The sequence below is a fragment of the Suncus etruscus genome, chromosome 7, assembly GCF_024139225.1.
Source record: "Suncus etruscus isolate mSunEtr1 chromosome 7, mSunEtr1.pri.cur, whole genome shotgun sequence".
Lineage (NCBI taxonomy): Eukaryota > Metazoa > Chordata > Mammalia > Eulipotyphla > Soricidae > Suncus > Suncus etruscus.
Genome location: NC_064854.1, coordinates 23,685,525 through 23,702,312, shown reverse-complemented (window position 1 = coordinate 23,702,312; position 16,788 = coordinate 23,685,525). Strand labels below are relative to the sequence as shown.

The following is a 16,788-nucleotide window of genomic DNA, read 5'->3' as shown; positions in this document are numbered from 1 at the left end:
TCCTTCCTCCCTTCCTTCCTTCCTTTCTTCCTTCCTTCTCCCCTCCCTCCTTCCTCCCTTCCTTCCTTTCTTCCTTCTGCCCTCCCTTCCTCCTCCCTCCCTCCCTCCCTCCCTTTCTTCCTTTCTTCCTCCCTTCCTTCATCCCTCCCTCCCTCCCTCCCTCCCTTCCTCCCTCCCTTCCTCCCTCCCTCCCTCCCTCCCTTCCTTCCTTCCTTCCTCCCTCCCTCCCTCCCTCCCTTCCTTCCTTCCTTCCTTCCTTCCTTCCTTCCTTCCTTCCTTCCTTCCTTCCTTCCTTCCTTCCTTCCTTCCTTCCTTCCTTCCTTCCTTCCAATGGGCAAATGTTCTAGAACTTTAGGAATCTTAACTTTAGCTCTAGAACTTTAGGAAACTGAACAGGCCTCTCTAGACCTCAGTGTTCAGAAAGGGACATGAAAACTGTTTGATTTGGTATTCAGGCCATATCTCATGGTATACAGAATGTACTCCTGATTCTCTCTGCTCAGGAATCATTCCTAGTGGTGTGCATGAGATCATCTGTGGTGTCAAAGATCAAAGAGAGGTTGAGGCTCTGCAAGGCAAGCATCTTACCCCCATACTATCTATCCATTATGAACAGTTTTAGATCTATATACTTAGGGTTCTGAAGAAATTTAAAAGGCTCCCATAAAGCACCTTTAATAGTACCTCTATCACAAGGGAATAGTATAGAATACTTTCTATAACATCACTATTATAAAAATCAAAGCATTTCATTACATCTCTGATATTAGTTCAGATTTACCTTAGTTGATCTACCTAACGTGATATTGAATGCAAATACTGAGCTCATTAGCCAAAAATCCTAGATATTTCTGAAAAGTGTGGAACTACAGCAATAGTATAGGAGGGGAGCCACTTGCTTTGCATGTGGTTGATCCAGGCCAGATTCAATCCCTGGTACATGTGTCCCCTTAGGCCCTGCCAACAAGAGTGATCCCTGGACACAGCGTTAGAAGTAAACCTTAATACTACTAGGCAAGGGAGGGAGGGAGGGAAGGAAGGAAGGATGGAAGGAAGGAAGGAAGGAAGGAAGGAAGGAAGGAAGGAAGGAAGGAAGGAAGGAAGGAAAGGAGGAAGGAAGGAAGGAAGGAAGGAGGGAGGGAGGGAATGAAGGAAGGAAGGAGGGAGGGATGAAAGAAAGGAAGGAAAGAAGGAAGGGAGGGAGGGAGGGTGGGAGGGAGGAAGGAAGGAAGGAGGGAAGGATAAAGCAAGGGAGTGAAGAAGGGAAGGAGGAAAGAAAGGGAAAAGAGAGAGGGAGGAAAGGGAAAGGAGAGAGGGAAGAAAGGGAAAGGAGAGAGGAAGGAAGGAGAGAAGGAAGTAAGGTAGGAAAGAAGGAAGGAGAGAAGGAAGGAGAAGAGAAAGGTGTGGTGAAGGCTTTCACCCTAGATGTCAAACCCTAGATGGGCCACAGCAGATCAAAGCCTCCCTTGGCATGCAGGGATGAGAAATATTCAGTTGTTAATCATGACAAGGTGTAAGGAAAGAAATCAGAGGCCTTGCGAAGTGGAATAAGGAGTGGGGTGGGGGAAGGTGTGAATGTGGAATCTGGGTGGAAGAAGTGGCTCTGTGAGGGAGAAAAGAGTTAAGGGGCTGAGGCCAGAACAAGGCTATCATGGACCATCAAAGGCAATGACATCTTTTTGGATCTGTGAATATCTCTCTAATTTCTCATCTGTTTTACAAATTCCACTGGGTTTAGAAAGATCCCTAAGAAAGTAATAGCATGACAAAGAGGGGATTATTCCCCCTGCACTGAGGGGTGCAGTCTGTGCAGCTTACCTGTATAGAATAACCTGTAGCAAGTTCTGTGAACCCTAAGGGACAGCCACACTCAGAAAATTTTACCCATAGGCAAACACTGTGGAATAGGGAACCATGATTTGGTCTCCCTTTAACTCTGAGTTGAAATCAAGTTCTGATAACCCTGGTCCTTGGCTCTTCCTCTCTGAAAGGTTTCATTATATGACATCCACATCCTTAGTATTAGAATGAGTATTGGGAGAATAGTTTTTCCCATTCTATAGTGGCTTTTGTATTTTAGTCACTATTTCCTTTGAGGTGCAGAAGCTTCTCAGCTTAACATAGTTTCATCAGTTTATCTCCGCTTCCACTTGTTTGGGGAGTGCTGTTTCCTCCTTTAAGATGCCTTTAGTCTCAATGTAATGGAGTGTTTTACCTACATGTTTTTCTTTTTCTATACACATTATGGTCCCAGGTTTGATAACCAAGGTCTTTAACCCATTTGGATTTGACCTTTGTGCATGGTGTTAGATGGAAGTGTGAGTTTGCTTTTCTGCATGTTGGCTGATCATTTGTCCCAGCACTACTTCTTGAAGAGGCTTTCCTTATTCCATTTTGCGTTTCTTGCACCTTTATTAAAGATTAATTGATTGTATGTCTGAAAATATTCTCTAAGTACTTAAGCCTATTACACTGATCTGAGGGTCCGTCTTTATTCCAATACAATGCTGTTTTGTAATACAATTTAAAGTTGCTTTGTAATATTGCTTTGTAATACAATATAAAGTTGGGAAAAGTGATGTCTCCCATATTCTTTTTCCAAAGGGTTGCTCTAGTTATTTGTGGATGTTTTTATTGTTACAGATGAATTTCAGGAGTGTTTGATCAAATTCTTTGAAGAAGGTCATGAATATCCTTAGAGGGATTGCATTAAATCTGTAAAATGCTTTGGGAGGAGTATTGCCATTTTAATGATATTAATCTTCCCAATCCATGAGCAGGATATATGTCTCGATTTTCTTGTGTCCTCTTTTATTTCTTGAAGCAATTTTTTATAGTTTTCATTCTATAGGTCTTTCACCTCTTTAGTTGACTCTAAGGTATTAGATTTTGTGTGGCACTAATATAAATGGGGTTGTCCATTTCTTTTCTATCATTATTGGTGTATAAGAAGGCCATTGATTTTTTTCATGTTAATGGAAGGTCAAATTTAGCCTGATTTTACATGAATGGAAATGCTGTTCTCTTAACTGTTAAGTGGCATCACAAACATTTGACCTAAGATTTCAGTTCGGAATCTTAATTCTGAGGGTCATGTCAGATACCTAAACTGATTTTCACAGTTCACTGTCATGATTAGCAGCCTAAGGAATAAACAGTCCCTTCCAGTTAGGAAGACAAAATGAAGAAAGACAAGTGCTGTCTCCTGAGAGAGGTGAGTCTTCAGAGATAGCCACAGACTCACCACCAAAGCCTGGGTTCTGGGTGGGAAGGGGAGGATGGTCGTCATCATTTCTGGGCACACTAATTTGTCACCTGGTCCCAGACATGAAGCTATACATGGCTATGCAGCCTTGGATCCTCTCCCTAAGCCCGACACTCAGGCTCCCCAAGATTCCCTCTCTCACTAGTTCCCTCTCCCAGAAGACAGCCCTGTGAGGGAATGATGGATATTCAGAGAATTCGGTGCCATTTCTTCTTTGGTTTCAGTTAGGAAGCATTTCTTTTTCAGTGACTAAAAAATAAACAAATCAATCACCAAGTAGAAACACAGCATAATCCTAAATTTAGACCAACCCAGACGACTCCAGCATTACTGAGAAATGTAGTTTCAAGGATAACACTAAGTACCCCCCCCAAACTTGGTGAGTAGCACATAACTTACACAAGTTAAAGGTGGAAGGGGGTCAACAATCGAAATTTAGACTCCATCCATATTTAGAAGCAAATCATTGTCATAATGTTTTTGTTTTGTTTTTGGGCCACACCCGGCAGTGCTCAGGGGTTACTCCTGGCTCTATGCTCAGAAATCACTCCTGGTAGGCTCGGGGGACCATATGGAATGCTGGGATTTGAACCATTGTCCTTCTGCATCTAAGGCAAACACTTTACTGCTGTGCTATCTCTCTGGCCCCATTGTCATAATTTTTTTTTTAAATCAGCATTACTCAATTTTGAAGACAAGAGAATTTCTAGTGAATCTAATACTGCTGGTGAGTGAAGGTTCAACTCAGGCTTCTAAATGGTTGATCAGGACTAGCAAGATTCCACCGGATGCAGCTGGACCAAGAAGAGTTAGTTATATGGGAGTGGGGGAGAGGGGCCTGAGGTGCTCACTAAATATGATCTCTAACTAGTTGTAGCACATTATTTATTCCTAGGCTTCCCCTGAAGATGACTTTTAGTTAACATGTCTCTGCTTAGATATTAATCACTAATGGGAGATTTGCAAGATACCCTGATCTGCCCATTAAAGTGGTCTTATTTCCTGAAATTTCCTATGTGTTGTATTCACAGCCTTACTGGTGGGTTAAATTGAACTTGCCAGTGGTGAAGGTTATGAAGTGAGTAGTTCACCAATATTTTGTAAGCATGTCCCCGACCCCAAAATTCTCATCCAACTGGGCTTACGACTCAATGCAAGGGTATGAAGATTACACCATTATAAAATGAACTTTAGACTTAGCCTTGGCGAGCAGAGACAGTGAGTATGTGAAAACATAAAGAAGATCTAGAATCAATATATCTGTTCAGGAAAGACCCTAGAATACAAAGTTAGAGGTGTCCCCAGTGTGTTTTAGATTGTGGCCCTAAATCTCCAAGTAAACTTGAGCTTGGGACAAAGAGACATCTGAGCATGTCTAAGTAAAATGATTTTAAATGAAAGCTAATAGCAAATTCAGAACTTGGCTTTGTTTCTTGTGAGAAACCTCCACAGCAGGTTGAACCAAGTGTTTTTGTTCATCTACTCTTGACAAGAGAAGATTGGCACATTGGAACATCAGAAATATGAATAAATCTACCATTCATGTATAACATCCTGGGACCCATCTGATGATCAGAGACCAGCAGGCAAAGAATTTTGACACTTGGATCCAGGGTGGAGTTTGAGATTTGTTAAGTGTTCATCAACTTAGTCGGTGAAATCCTGTAGAACTTGAGCACATCACGTGCCTGTATGTACCTGCTCTTTCTGGAAGTCAGGTGTCCTGATTTCTACCTGGTCAGTGCAGAACTAATGAGTGGGGAGCCAGACCAGCAGCATATGCTTTAATATTATCTGAAAGTGGTCAGGCCCACAGGAAAAGAATAAGAAACAGGCAGGACAGAGCAGTGTATTGTCACATCACCTGGGGTTTCAGAGTTGACTGAACATTGTTGTTCAACAATTGTTGAGCATGTTCAGTTGGTATGGACACTGGGGGGAATCATTCCACTCTCTGATGATACCTCCCTTCAACCAAGTTCTACAACATCATCTTCATCATCAACATTATCATTATCATACAACTTTGTCTTGAAATGAAAACAAAGCAGCTGGAAAAGATTTGATGGGCGGGCCACGTCACGTCTACCTATTGATGAGTAGGATATGGGGAGATATATTTGCAAACAATGAGTCATTTTAGCAGGAAAATGGGCTTTCTCCCTTGTTGAAATCATCAGGCCCAATAATAGGCATCTATTGAAATGACTAAGGCCAGAGTTGTGTTCTATTTTATTCATTTTTCTAGGTGATCACCAACATTGCTTGTGTATGTCATGAAGTTACTTACTCACATGATGTTTGGACTTCTCTGTTTCATTGGAGAATATAAACTGCTTCCTGTGTTAAATACCTGTGTGTTTATACATACCTGTACTGCATGGCACAGGCTTAATTCTTTTAAAAATATTGAAACACCACTTTTAGATTTTCTGTTCTACTTGCATAGAAAATATTTTGCTTGGTTATTATAGAGAAGATTTCTAGAGTATTATACTTTAGTGTAATGGGAGTGAAATACCTGTGGCCAAAGTAAACAAGGAAACACTTCTTTCAAGTCATGGATGAGATAGAAATGTGATGTAGGGGAAATTACTTTCATTTTTGAAAGGTAGAAAAAAACAGACTGCAGTTTTTATTGAGTGAAGAGACCACCCCCAGCAGATCGGGGAGTAAGGACAGAAGGCCTATCCTAAGCTAGTCCTGCTCAGGTTTGCTTGATAAATGCTAAGAAAATCTTTATTTTGGGTAAAGCCAAGTTGCAGACAAACAGATATAAAGAAACCAGGGATGATCTTTATTTTGGGTGAAACCAAGTTGTTAATACATAGATACAAAGAATGATCTTTGTTTTGGGTAAAATAAGGTATAATCTAACATTTTAGGCTTCCCATGTTTACTTTCTTATGAGCATTTATGAGCTAGTGAGTAATACATCCAGGTGAAGGTTCTATATTTTCCAGTGGGCAATAATATCCAAAAATGACATCCAGTAATAGAAGGTAATATAAACCATCACACTAAAACTAGGCTTTATTACATTTGTTCACAATTTTATTTGCTTGTGGTTTATAATCTCAGGGGAAAAATGCATACTATTGACATCAAAGAAATTGCACCAAATTTTATCCCAACTCTTGACTTCAAACTCTACATACATTCTTTATTAAGGAAAGAATATTTTTAACTTTAGAAATAATTTAAAATTCAGTAATTACTGAAAGGTATTAACATCATGGCGTTGAAGAAACATTTCAATGGAGCACAACCTGATTTCTATCTAGTATCCAAACAAAAATTGTATTATAAAATTAATAAGTTAATGAACTAGAAGGCATATCCTTTATCTCTGATAAAAACAAAATGTATCAATCTCCACAGAGTGTAGTGAAAGAAACAAAATGAGGCCATGTAAATTTATTTTTAAGTATCTTGAGTTTCATATTATAATATTTTGTTCATATATAGCCAAGAGTAAGAGAGAAAGCCAACCTACAAACAATCCAAAGTTTTGCAGGAGAAACATCAAGCAGGGTCGCCGTGTTTGAACATGAGTCATTTCAGGAAGCTAAAAAAAGAATAAAAAATCAGAGTAAGATCCAGATATATTCACTGCTGGGAAAAGTTTGGTGGGAAAACTCAAGGGACTCTTGTTATTTAGAACCTAATAACCTTTCAAATTCCCCAGTTACAAGAGGCTTAATACCTACCTTCTCTTCTCAAAACCTTAACATGTGAGATTCAACCATTTGATTGCAGTTAGTAGAATCATAGTGTAACCAGAATTCTTAAAATCAGCAGCACAGTTATTTTGATTAAAATGATGACATAGTTATCAACTGAATGCAAAATCATCTCTTTTTATTTGTTTTTGTTTTGGAGCCACATCTGGCAATGGTCAGGGTTTACTACTAACTCTATGTTTAGGGATCTCTCCTGGCGGTACTCGGTTCCCTTTGGTTCTCTAACTTTAGCCCTCTAAAGGAACATTCTGGATAAAAGGAGAATCTTCAGGAGTTGGGAAGTAGAACTTTTCCTTCTGGCCAACATTAAATTCAACCACACAGTTATGGCACAGAATGTGTGAGAGAGTAGCTATCCAGTAAGAACGTCCTTACTAAGTTTGAAAGTAATGCCAAGATCTTGTTCATTCTTGACATAAGAAAGTTATACCATTTGGACACACCATATGGGCTGTGGGGGATCAGACTTGGGTCAGCCACTTTCAAGGCAAATACCACACCTACTGTACTATGACTGATCTCCCAAGATCAATTCTTCATATATTTTGTTTGCCGCTAGAGCAATAACACAATGGGTAGGGTGTTTGCCTTGCACGTGGCTAACTCAGGTTCGATCCCTGTCATCTCATATGGTTCCCTGAGCCTGCCAGGAGCAATTTCTACACAGAGCCAGAAGTAGCTCCTGAGCACTAGGTGTGACCGAGAAACCAAAAAAAGAAGATAAAAAGAAAGCTTTTAAATTTAAATTGATTATTAAAGGTTTATTAAAGGATCAGAGTGGTTCATAAAAAGTATTAGATGCACTGCTAAGCACTAAAAGAATTTATTTTTCCCCAAAGAGATGATCAAAGACTTGCTGACTAAGGCTAAAATTTGTTCTCAGAGAGACAAGTGGCAACTATATTATAAAATAACACCCTTTTGAGCAAAAGGTTAAAGAAAGCATCTGCTTTCTCAATGCGTTTGTCTCACCATTATTTAAAATCACTCAACGAAGGCTAGAATGAGTGTGTTAGTTGAATCATAGTTTCTGTTCAGCTAGAGAAGAGGCTCAAGTCAACTGGATACGAGACTGAATTCAACCCGGGCATGTATTACTGACATTATGGAATGGATCGTCCTTCTTTTCTGTCTTTTTTATATAAATATTTATTTAAGCACCATGATTACAAGCATGTTTGTAGTTGGGTTACAGTCATAAACAGAATAACCCCCTTCACCAGTGCAACATTCCCACCACCATCATTCTTGCTTTGGAGTCCCTTCTTGTGTGTCAACCGACACTGGCAGGATCCCTGGTGTCTAGCCACTAGATGGCGCTGCCCTCGGTTCTCACCACCAAAAAAACATCATTGGAAGCTGTCAAAAATTTATCTGGGGTTAAAAATCATCTGCAGTTGGGAACTACTGGGTTGCTTTATCTAGCATGAAAAAAATCAGGTCAATAAAACATGCAAAAATTGTAGGTTAGTAGCAATGATAAAAAAGGTGACTTGTTGAATGCTGTATTTCTGTACTAGAACTCTCTAAATGCTTTTTTTCTCAGAGCTTAAAATTTGATGTGGCATAAGATCTAGGGTTCTGAGTGGGGCAGTAGACTCAGACACAGTGGGATTAAATTCCAGAAATGTTCCCTGGATCAAAATTTTTAAAAGAATATGTGGCTTGTTTGACCTTTTTTTCTGTCATGTTTAAACATGACATTCTGTAGAGCTATCATGCAGGATTCTTGATATAGTATACATTTGAAATGGTGACTTGAAAATTCACAGAATAATTTCAAAGAGCTTGCAATCAACGACACTTTTGAAAAGATAACAAGAAATATGTATCAGGTTTCTCAAATACTTCTCATTCTCAGTAGTTTTCAAGCAATTTTCAGTTTACTACAAAGTTGGATGATATACCTGACTTTCTTTTGTCTCCTTCATCTGTATTGCATGCTGTTTTTTTGAGATGTGATTATGCCATTTCTATTCATGTGATCTCAACTTTTCATTCATCTTAGTTTCTAAGACTGGACAAAGTCTTTGTGTTGTTTCCTCTCCTTGTGTTTCAAATGCACAATTAATATTCATGTATACAATAAATGGCTAATTAACAACTTATCTTACCTCTGCTCTCTCTAGTACCATTTGGCTGCTGCTCATCGTCGATAAAACAGAAGCAGTTTGTAGAAAGATCTTGGGAAATACTCATAAAGTATTAATCATTTTTTGAGTACATTGGGATTTGTTTTGCATGAATTTTTGTAGAAGAGAATATTTTAGATAAGATGCAAACATGATAAAATGGCCCTAGTTCAGACTTGAAGTGAATTTTCAAAGCATCCGTGTCTTTCATTGTTTGCTTTTGTTTCTTTTGTTTTTGACCACCCACAGATTTATATTTGCTCAAGCCTTGCAACTGGTTCTGCACTCATTCTCTTGTGTTGTCTAGCAGTTAATCTTTCCCTAGCAATTCTCAGGTTCTCAGAATGCCAGGGTACAGATCTTTTGTGTGAAAAGTCAAGTGAAGCTTGACTTACCTGCGGATCTACTTTTAAAGTGGGTCAGAATATTGAGCCATAACAGAAATATCATTCTCTTTCTTTGGGCCCTATCACAGGTTACTGAACCAGGTTAAAACAATTGTTTTAAGGTACCAACAAATGGTCTGAGCACTGATGATTATAAACACTTAGCAACAGAATAGTCAGTTATTTTTTTATTTTTTTGAATGAATCAGCAACCAATTTTTGGCAGGCCAAGGAAAGTTTATGCCTGTCAATACACATGACTACATAAACACCATAAGAACTTATATACATATGAACACATATGGATATATGCATACATTTGAATATCATGGACACATGCATACATACGAATACATGTACATAACTCTATAGAATTTCTTCTCTTCTTCCCTCTATGCCTCTGACTTTGTTCCTTCCAGTAGGTCTGTTTTAGATTTTTGAGTGTACCCCAAACTATATCACACTCAACTGTGCAGATCAGTTTTCTCACTGTGTTGCCTCCGTCTCTTTGTTACTACCTTGTTGTATGATAAATTTGTCACTGGTTCTGTTTTCAAGGCAGACAATATGCCCTTTTTAAAAATTTATAAAAAATAGTCTAACTTTGTCACATACTGTTGCAAGAAAGAATTTTCCCTCTATTTTCTAGTTCTTGGCTATGACAACCTGTCTAAGAAAAGGCTAAATAACAGGAGGAAAATAGGAATACTAGTGATAGTCCAGTGGGTAGAGCACTGGCTTGTATGCACCTAACCCAAGTTCAATCCCTATATGGTCACCAGAGTACTGACAAAAAAGATCTTTGAGAACCGTTGGGTATGGTCCATAAAACAAAAAATAATTAAAAATAAAAACAAACAAAAACAGAAGAAAAGGAAATGTTTACTAGTATGTGTACCTCTGGCATAAGACTTGATAAAACAGAATCATTAAAAATAGCAACTTAAATAAAATTTCCAGCAAAGATGCAGAATTGGGATGTCTGTGAAGAGATGGGAAGGGAAGTTACAGGTAGTTCCCAGCATAAACACATTAAGCAGTGGTATTACTGATTGTACATATTTAACTCACCACTTTTTCTACAATGAGGAGATTTCAGAGATGTTGTCTTTCCTCTCTTACTGGTACCATCGGGGAAACACCCTCACAAAAGGAAAGTTTTCTCTTTCTTACAAAAGGGCAATTCACCTTGATTTTTCAGTTTTCCCTATGTCTGCTGTTTCTTAAAAATAACCATCTCAATATAATCCTTATATTGAGGCATATTTGGGGATGGTTTATTATGCTCCTCTTCACATGCAAATCCACATGTCCAAGTTACTGTCATTTGATACAAAAGCTTCCAATTTACTTGGATGACCTATATGAATTTTTTATATCAACACATATATGGACTGGCGAATAAACCTAGCTAGGGTTATTTTTGAAACAATAGTTGGATGACTATGGCTGAACGTATGAACCATAATGTCTCCTTGGATATATACCAAAATGCCAGAAAGCCCTACAGGAAGGCTTTCCAAAACATATAAACATGAAATGCCAAAGCTCAACCCATATCTGATTACAGCATTTTATTTTTTCCAAATATACTCTTTTTAATATAATTTTGGTTACTGCATTTTAAAGAAAAATAAACATGTAAATTCATTTTCAAATGTATATACATGTTTCTGTTTTAAAGATTCTTAAGAAACGTCTAGTTCTACCATTATCTCAAGTATCTTTCCTCTTCAGGACAATTAAATATTTTACAGAAAAAATTTAGATGATGAATCATACCCTAGGATGGGGGTGGGTGGGTGAAATGATGGCTAGAGTATGTTAATACTACAACAAAAAGTTGCAGGAGGAGAAAAAAAATATTAGCCAATAGCCCAAAGATAGAGCTAAGAGCAATGTTCTTAGATTCCTGCCAGAAACTCAGGGAAATTTGAAGTAGAAAATAACTTCCTTTTCTGCTTTTGGAGAGGCCTTTCTCAAGAAGTTCAGAACAGGCTGCCCCAAGATGATCCACTTTAGCACAGAAATTGTTTTGAGCCGAGGCCAGCTGAGGTGCTGCAATCTTCCAAAAACCTTTATATGGCTCCTTTAACTCCGAAAAGAATGGAAATTTGGGTCTGACTCAGAATGAGGATAATTGCCAAAAATAGCCCCTCTATCTGTAAAACCTATCACCTGAAAGAACAAACATCTAGTTCTAGAAATGTTTTCCTCAGTGACACATCCACCTTGTCTTCACACAAGTCTCCTCCTTTCTTCTGGATTCAGGATGAAAACTCCCATTTTAATCACTGACTTGGCAAACCATAGTTGGATATAGATTTCCCATATAAATGCAATAAACTGTTTATTTCCTCCTGCTATGTCTGATGTTTCACAAGAAAGACTGAGAGGACGAAGGAGACATTTCTCTTCCTTTCTTCTACTTGCCTCCATACTTAGGAAGTTTCTGAACTCAGACCAGTGAATGCCAAGATATGATAGTCAAGAACTTCTGCAAAGTTTTTACCAGAAAGAAACTTGAGCCTTCTACTGTAAAGTTTCCTTTTCAATTTTAAATCAGGCACAAAAAAATCAAGCAATTACTGCTATATAGATGTATCTAGAGAAGATCATGCTAAGTAAAAATGTCAAAAGGAAAGGGGCAGACACAGAATAATTTCTCTCATATGTGAGCTATAAAAAAACAAAGCAAGAAAATAACAAATGCTTAAAGGCAATAGATCATGAAAACTGCTCTACAGAACAGCCTACCAATGGCAGGGGACAGTAGGAGGTGGACTGTGCTGAGACCACAGTGGAGAGACAAAGACATTGCTGGAGACTGGTATTGGAAGGTTGCATGCATGAAAACCTATTATTGGTAGGATTCTAAATCACTGCCTCAAATACAATTGAAAAATATTTTTCAGAGGTGTACCAAGACTACCCTCCAAAACAAAAACAAAAACAAAAACAAAAACAAAAAAACCCAAACCAAGCTAATCTAGTTTTAACTAATTGAGAAGCAGGTAAGTTTCTTAACAGTTCAGAAAGTAATAATTTATTAAAGGATTAAACATAAGTCCATTCTCCTAATTGTATTCCTGGTTAAACTGAAACTTTACAAGGAGTGCTCGCCTACAATGTTAAGATCCATCAGGAAAAAGAGTTGAATAAAAATGCCATGTTTCCATGGACAAATTACATACTAGGGAGAAACCATCACAGTGGAAAGTCTATAATCTTAAAACAATAATCCTAGTGCTAAGGCTTTGTCTCTTCTGTACATTTAAGTTTCAGAGTTAATATTGCAAAGAAAACTCAGTCATTTATGCTTCTGATATAAAGTAAACAAATTTCCAAAGATCTTTTATTATAATAATGTGTGATTCAGCTAAAGAGGTTCAATATTTATTTATTGAAGAAATTGGGTGATGTCCCTTAAAAAAGCAAATTTGTCATTTGAGTATAATTTCTTGTTCAGGCATGCAGAAACAGGAGGAAAAAAAAACAGAACTCAAAGACTTATTTTGTAGAACTCATTGAGTCCATAATCTAGATGGTGACTTTATTTCTCAATGGCTAAATTGCTGATTTTCCTGCTTGCTGAAGAATCATATATGACCAAAAAAAAAAGTGGAAACATGTACCCCAAAGTCACTATGTACCTTGCAAATATATAACTACCTATTTGCCTGGGCAAACTCTGGGGAATATGGAAGAATATGGAAGACTTCCAACTTCTAACGTAGCAAGGAAAAAAAGTCATCAGAAGTGGCTGCTTCATCCTAACAACAACTAAATAGCTGCACAAATGGAAAAATAAACTATTATTCTTAGCGATGTCAGAAAATTGAGGTACTGAAGAAAGCTGTGAGACCAAAAGTAGAGAGAAAGATAGGTAGATACAGAGAATCACAAATTTTAACAGAAAAGGCCTCTGTGAGCACCTTCACCAGGCTAGTGAAACCTAAGCTGCAACTGAAGCTGGCTTGCCGTGAGAAGCTCCGTATAGACAAACATGACCAAGAGCTGATAACTCTAGGGAAAAAGGAAGCTACAGTGGCGGACACCCCACAATCCCTCTTCATTCTCACTACACACGCTTGTTCATTTTCTTGCCAGTAACTCTACCAGGTTCTCACAGTAAACTTTAGAGTAAAATCCTCTCATGAGGAAGGGCAAGGAAGAGCTGAGGAAGTGAACCATCTCAAATATATCATAGCCTTTTGTTCTGAATAAAGTCTGCTGTCGGAAGAAGTGATTTCATTAGTTCAGCCTTCCAGGAAAAGAGAAATAGCCAACTCCAGCCTCTACTGCCATTCTCTTCAATCTGGGAACAAGGGACAGGAAGCTGACAGGCTGGGAGGAAAAGCTCCTCAAATGATTAAGTGGAGTACTACAGAAGGCTTTCCCTCCACTTTGACATTATTTACCACACTTTTACTCAGCACAGCACGTCATCTTTTCCACCGAAATAGCAAGGAATACTAAAAACAGTTTGAAGAGACGGAACACCATCAGTCCCAGGTATGACAAGAAGGCTGACATCAGATCAATTTAAAGACTGTGATTCATTTTTGTTCAGAACTGTTGAGAAAAGGTAGGCTAGAAGAAATCACAGATACTATATGCAGAGGAATGACAGATATTCTAAAAGAATGGAAAAGAAATGTTAGAGATGAGCAGAAATAAGATATGATTTGAATGCTCCAATATAAACTGGATGTAGATGAGAAAATTCTCTGGACTCAAGGTAGAACATTAAAAAAAATCAAGCCTCAATGGGAAAGTAGAAAAATATGCTAAAAGCAAACACATATCCAAGAGTAATAGAAAAGATCTAACATATGTGTAATGTGAAGAACAGAAGGAGAAAAGAATATAACCAATGCCTAAAGTAACAGTAACTGGCAATTTTCCCAATTAGTATCAAAACAGATTCAGGAGGTTCAGAAAAAATCAAGCAGGCTACTAAGTACCAACAAAATCTACACATAACCATATTGTTTGCAGAAAATAAAATATTAAGAACACTCCTTAAAGAGCAAAAGGTGAAAGTATCTTCTCTAAAGAGTTGCAAAATTAAGGATTACAATTAGGGAGTTGATAAGTTGATAAGTGGCTCAAAAAACCAAACTGGATGCTTTTTGTGCAGGAGTTCTGTGTTCAAACCCCAGAACCACACAGTATCTTAAGCACTATTGGGAATGATCTCTGAGCATTTCCAGGTATGCTCACAAAACAAACAAAATAGAATTATAATATATGAGATATAAACAATCATATATAGCAAGGTTAAGAAAATGTAAACAAACAAGTAAGGTAAAATATTTACAATGCTAAAGTCAAGACCACCAACTTATCATTCTTTACCCACCAAACTGTCCTTCAAAAGCTAAGGTGGGGGTAAAAGAGATAGGCAGCAGAATAAACACTTGTCTTGTATGGGGTCAACCCAGGCTCAATCTCCAGAATCCCATATGGTTTCCTGAATGAGATCACAGGAGTGTTCCCTGTGTGCAGAGCCAGAAATAAGTCCTGAGTGCTTCCACCCTTAAAAAAGTACAAGTGAAGGAGGAATAAATAATTCTTCAACTAAATATTTAGAGTATCTGTGGTAGTATACTTGTATTCTAATAAATATTCAAATAAATTCTTCAGATAGAGAGGGGAAATTACCTAAATCAGAAATTAGAATCTAAATAGATAAAGGAAAAACTTCAGAAAATAAATGGAAGTAAAATAGAAACCTTTCTTTTTATTTATTTATTTTTTTGGTTTTTCGGGCCACACCCATTTGATGCTCAGGGATTACTCCTGGCTAAGTGCTCAGAAATTGCCCCTGGCTTGGGGGGACCATATGGGATGCCGAGGGATCAAACCGCGGTCCTCCCTTGGCTAGCGCTTGCAAGGCAGACACCTTACCTCTAGTGCCACCTCGCTGGCCCCAGAAACCTTAATTTTTTTTAATATTAATTTATCTAAGTTATAAATTTGTCAAAAATAATAGAAATGCTATTTCTCATTAGGTAAGCTTGTGTGAATATGTGTATAAATTTGCGTTTTATAAGCTTACCTATCAGTTAAGTGAATCATTGCAATGACTAAACAGAAGGGAAGGATAGATGAAAAATATTTTATTGTTCTTAGTATTTGTGCTACCCATGAGTTAGCACAATGTTATTTGAAAGCAGAGTTATAATAGTTGTAAGTACATTTTGAAAATTTCAAAGCAACCTTTTAAAAAAAACTAACAAAAAAATCCCAGTATGATTAATATCCTAAGAGAGAATTCTGCTTAATTAAAAATGAAAGGAAAGGCTGAGAAATGGAGAAGATAAAATATAACAACAAAGATCAAGATAATAAGAAGAAAACAGTAATAAGTATGAAAAATATTAATCCAGCTAGAAATAATTAGCCAAAATGTCAACGATGTGAACATTGTTCATAATAGATTTTTAAGGAAGATTAAAAATACAACTACACTGTGAGAAATCCATTTTAAATATAAATATATGTACATATATATATATATATTAAAAAGATAGAGTGACATATGCTGACACTAATAAAAAGAAAATGAGAACAGCCACACAATGTCAAATAGGCAGACTTCACAGCAAGCAAAGTTTTCAGGAGTAACAATGAACATTAAATATGGAATAAAGGTGTAAAACTACAAGAAGACATAGAAACCTAGGTCCATAAAGGCAGAGAAAAGTATAAAATATCTAGCAGATAATGTAGGGGGAAAGAAGATGATCTTTTGAATAGTGATGTCTTTTTTTGGTACAATACCTAAGACATGATTATTCTTGAAATAAATAATTTAACAGAACTTCCTTAAAATAAAATGTAAAAAATTTACTTTGGGAGACATATCAAAACAATTAGTAGATATATCAGAGATGGAAGAAATTATTTGTAAAAGACACATCTGATTAAAAAATACTGCTATAAATATATACAAGAAATGCTTTTAAAAAAAGAAATGCTTAAAATTCAACAGTAAAAAAATTACCAACCTAGAGTTTTTCATATGGGAAAAGTTCCAGAACAGATATGTTCACAAAAGAGACAACAAATCTTTACATGACTGAAACCCAAACACAATCATGTATGTAATCAAGGTATTTAATTAAAAATAAAAAAAGAGACAACAAATAAGCTTATTAAAAATTGTCTCATATTCTATGCCAGCAGAGAAATGCAAATTAAAACAAGATACTATAGAACTATTACTATGACCCAAATGTCCAAACTGACAACAT

The 16,788-nt window shown here is 37.2% G+C and overlaps 1 protein-coding gene across 2 annotated transcripts in view; it reads right to left on the bottom strand.

Moving 5' to 3' along the window:
• Window positions 1–6,039: 6,039 nt before the first annotated feature.
• SLC39A12 (solute carrier family 39 member 12) overlaps window positions 6,040–16,788 on the bottom strand; it is a 71,013-nt gene continuing 60,264 nt past the window's right edge. For both annotated transcript variants that reach the window (XM_049777770.1, XM_049777771.1), the window contains exon 13: window positions 6,040–6,833. In XM_049777770.1, coding sequence (XP_049633727.1) covers window positions 6,705–6,833 — 129 coding nt within the window. In that variant the 3' untranslated portion in view covers window positions 6,040–6,704. The remainder of the gene's footprint in view (window positions 6,834–16,788) is intronic.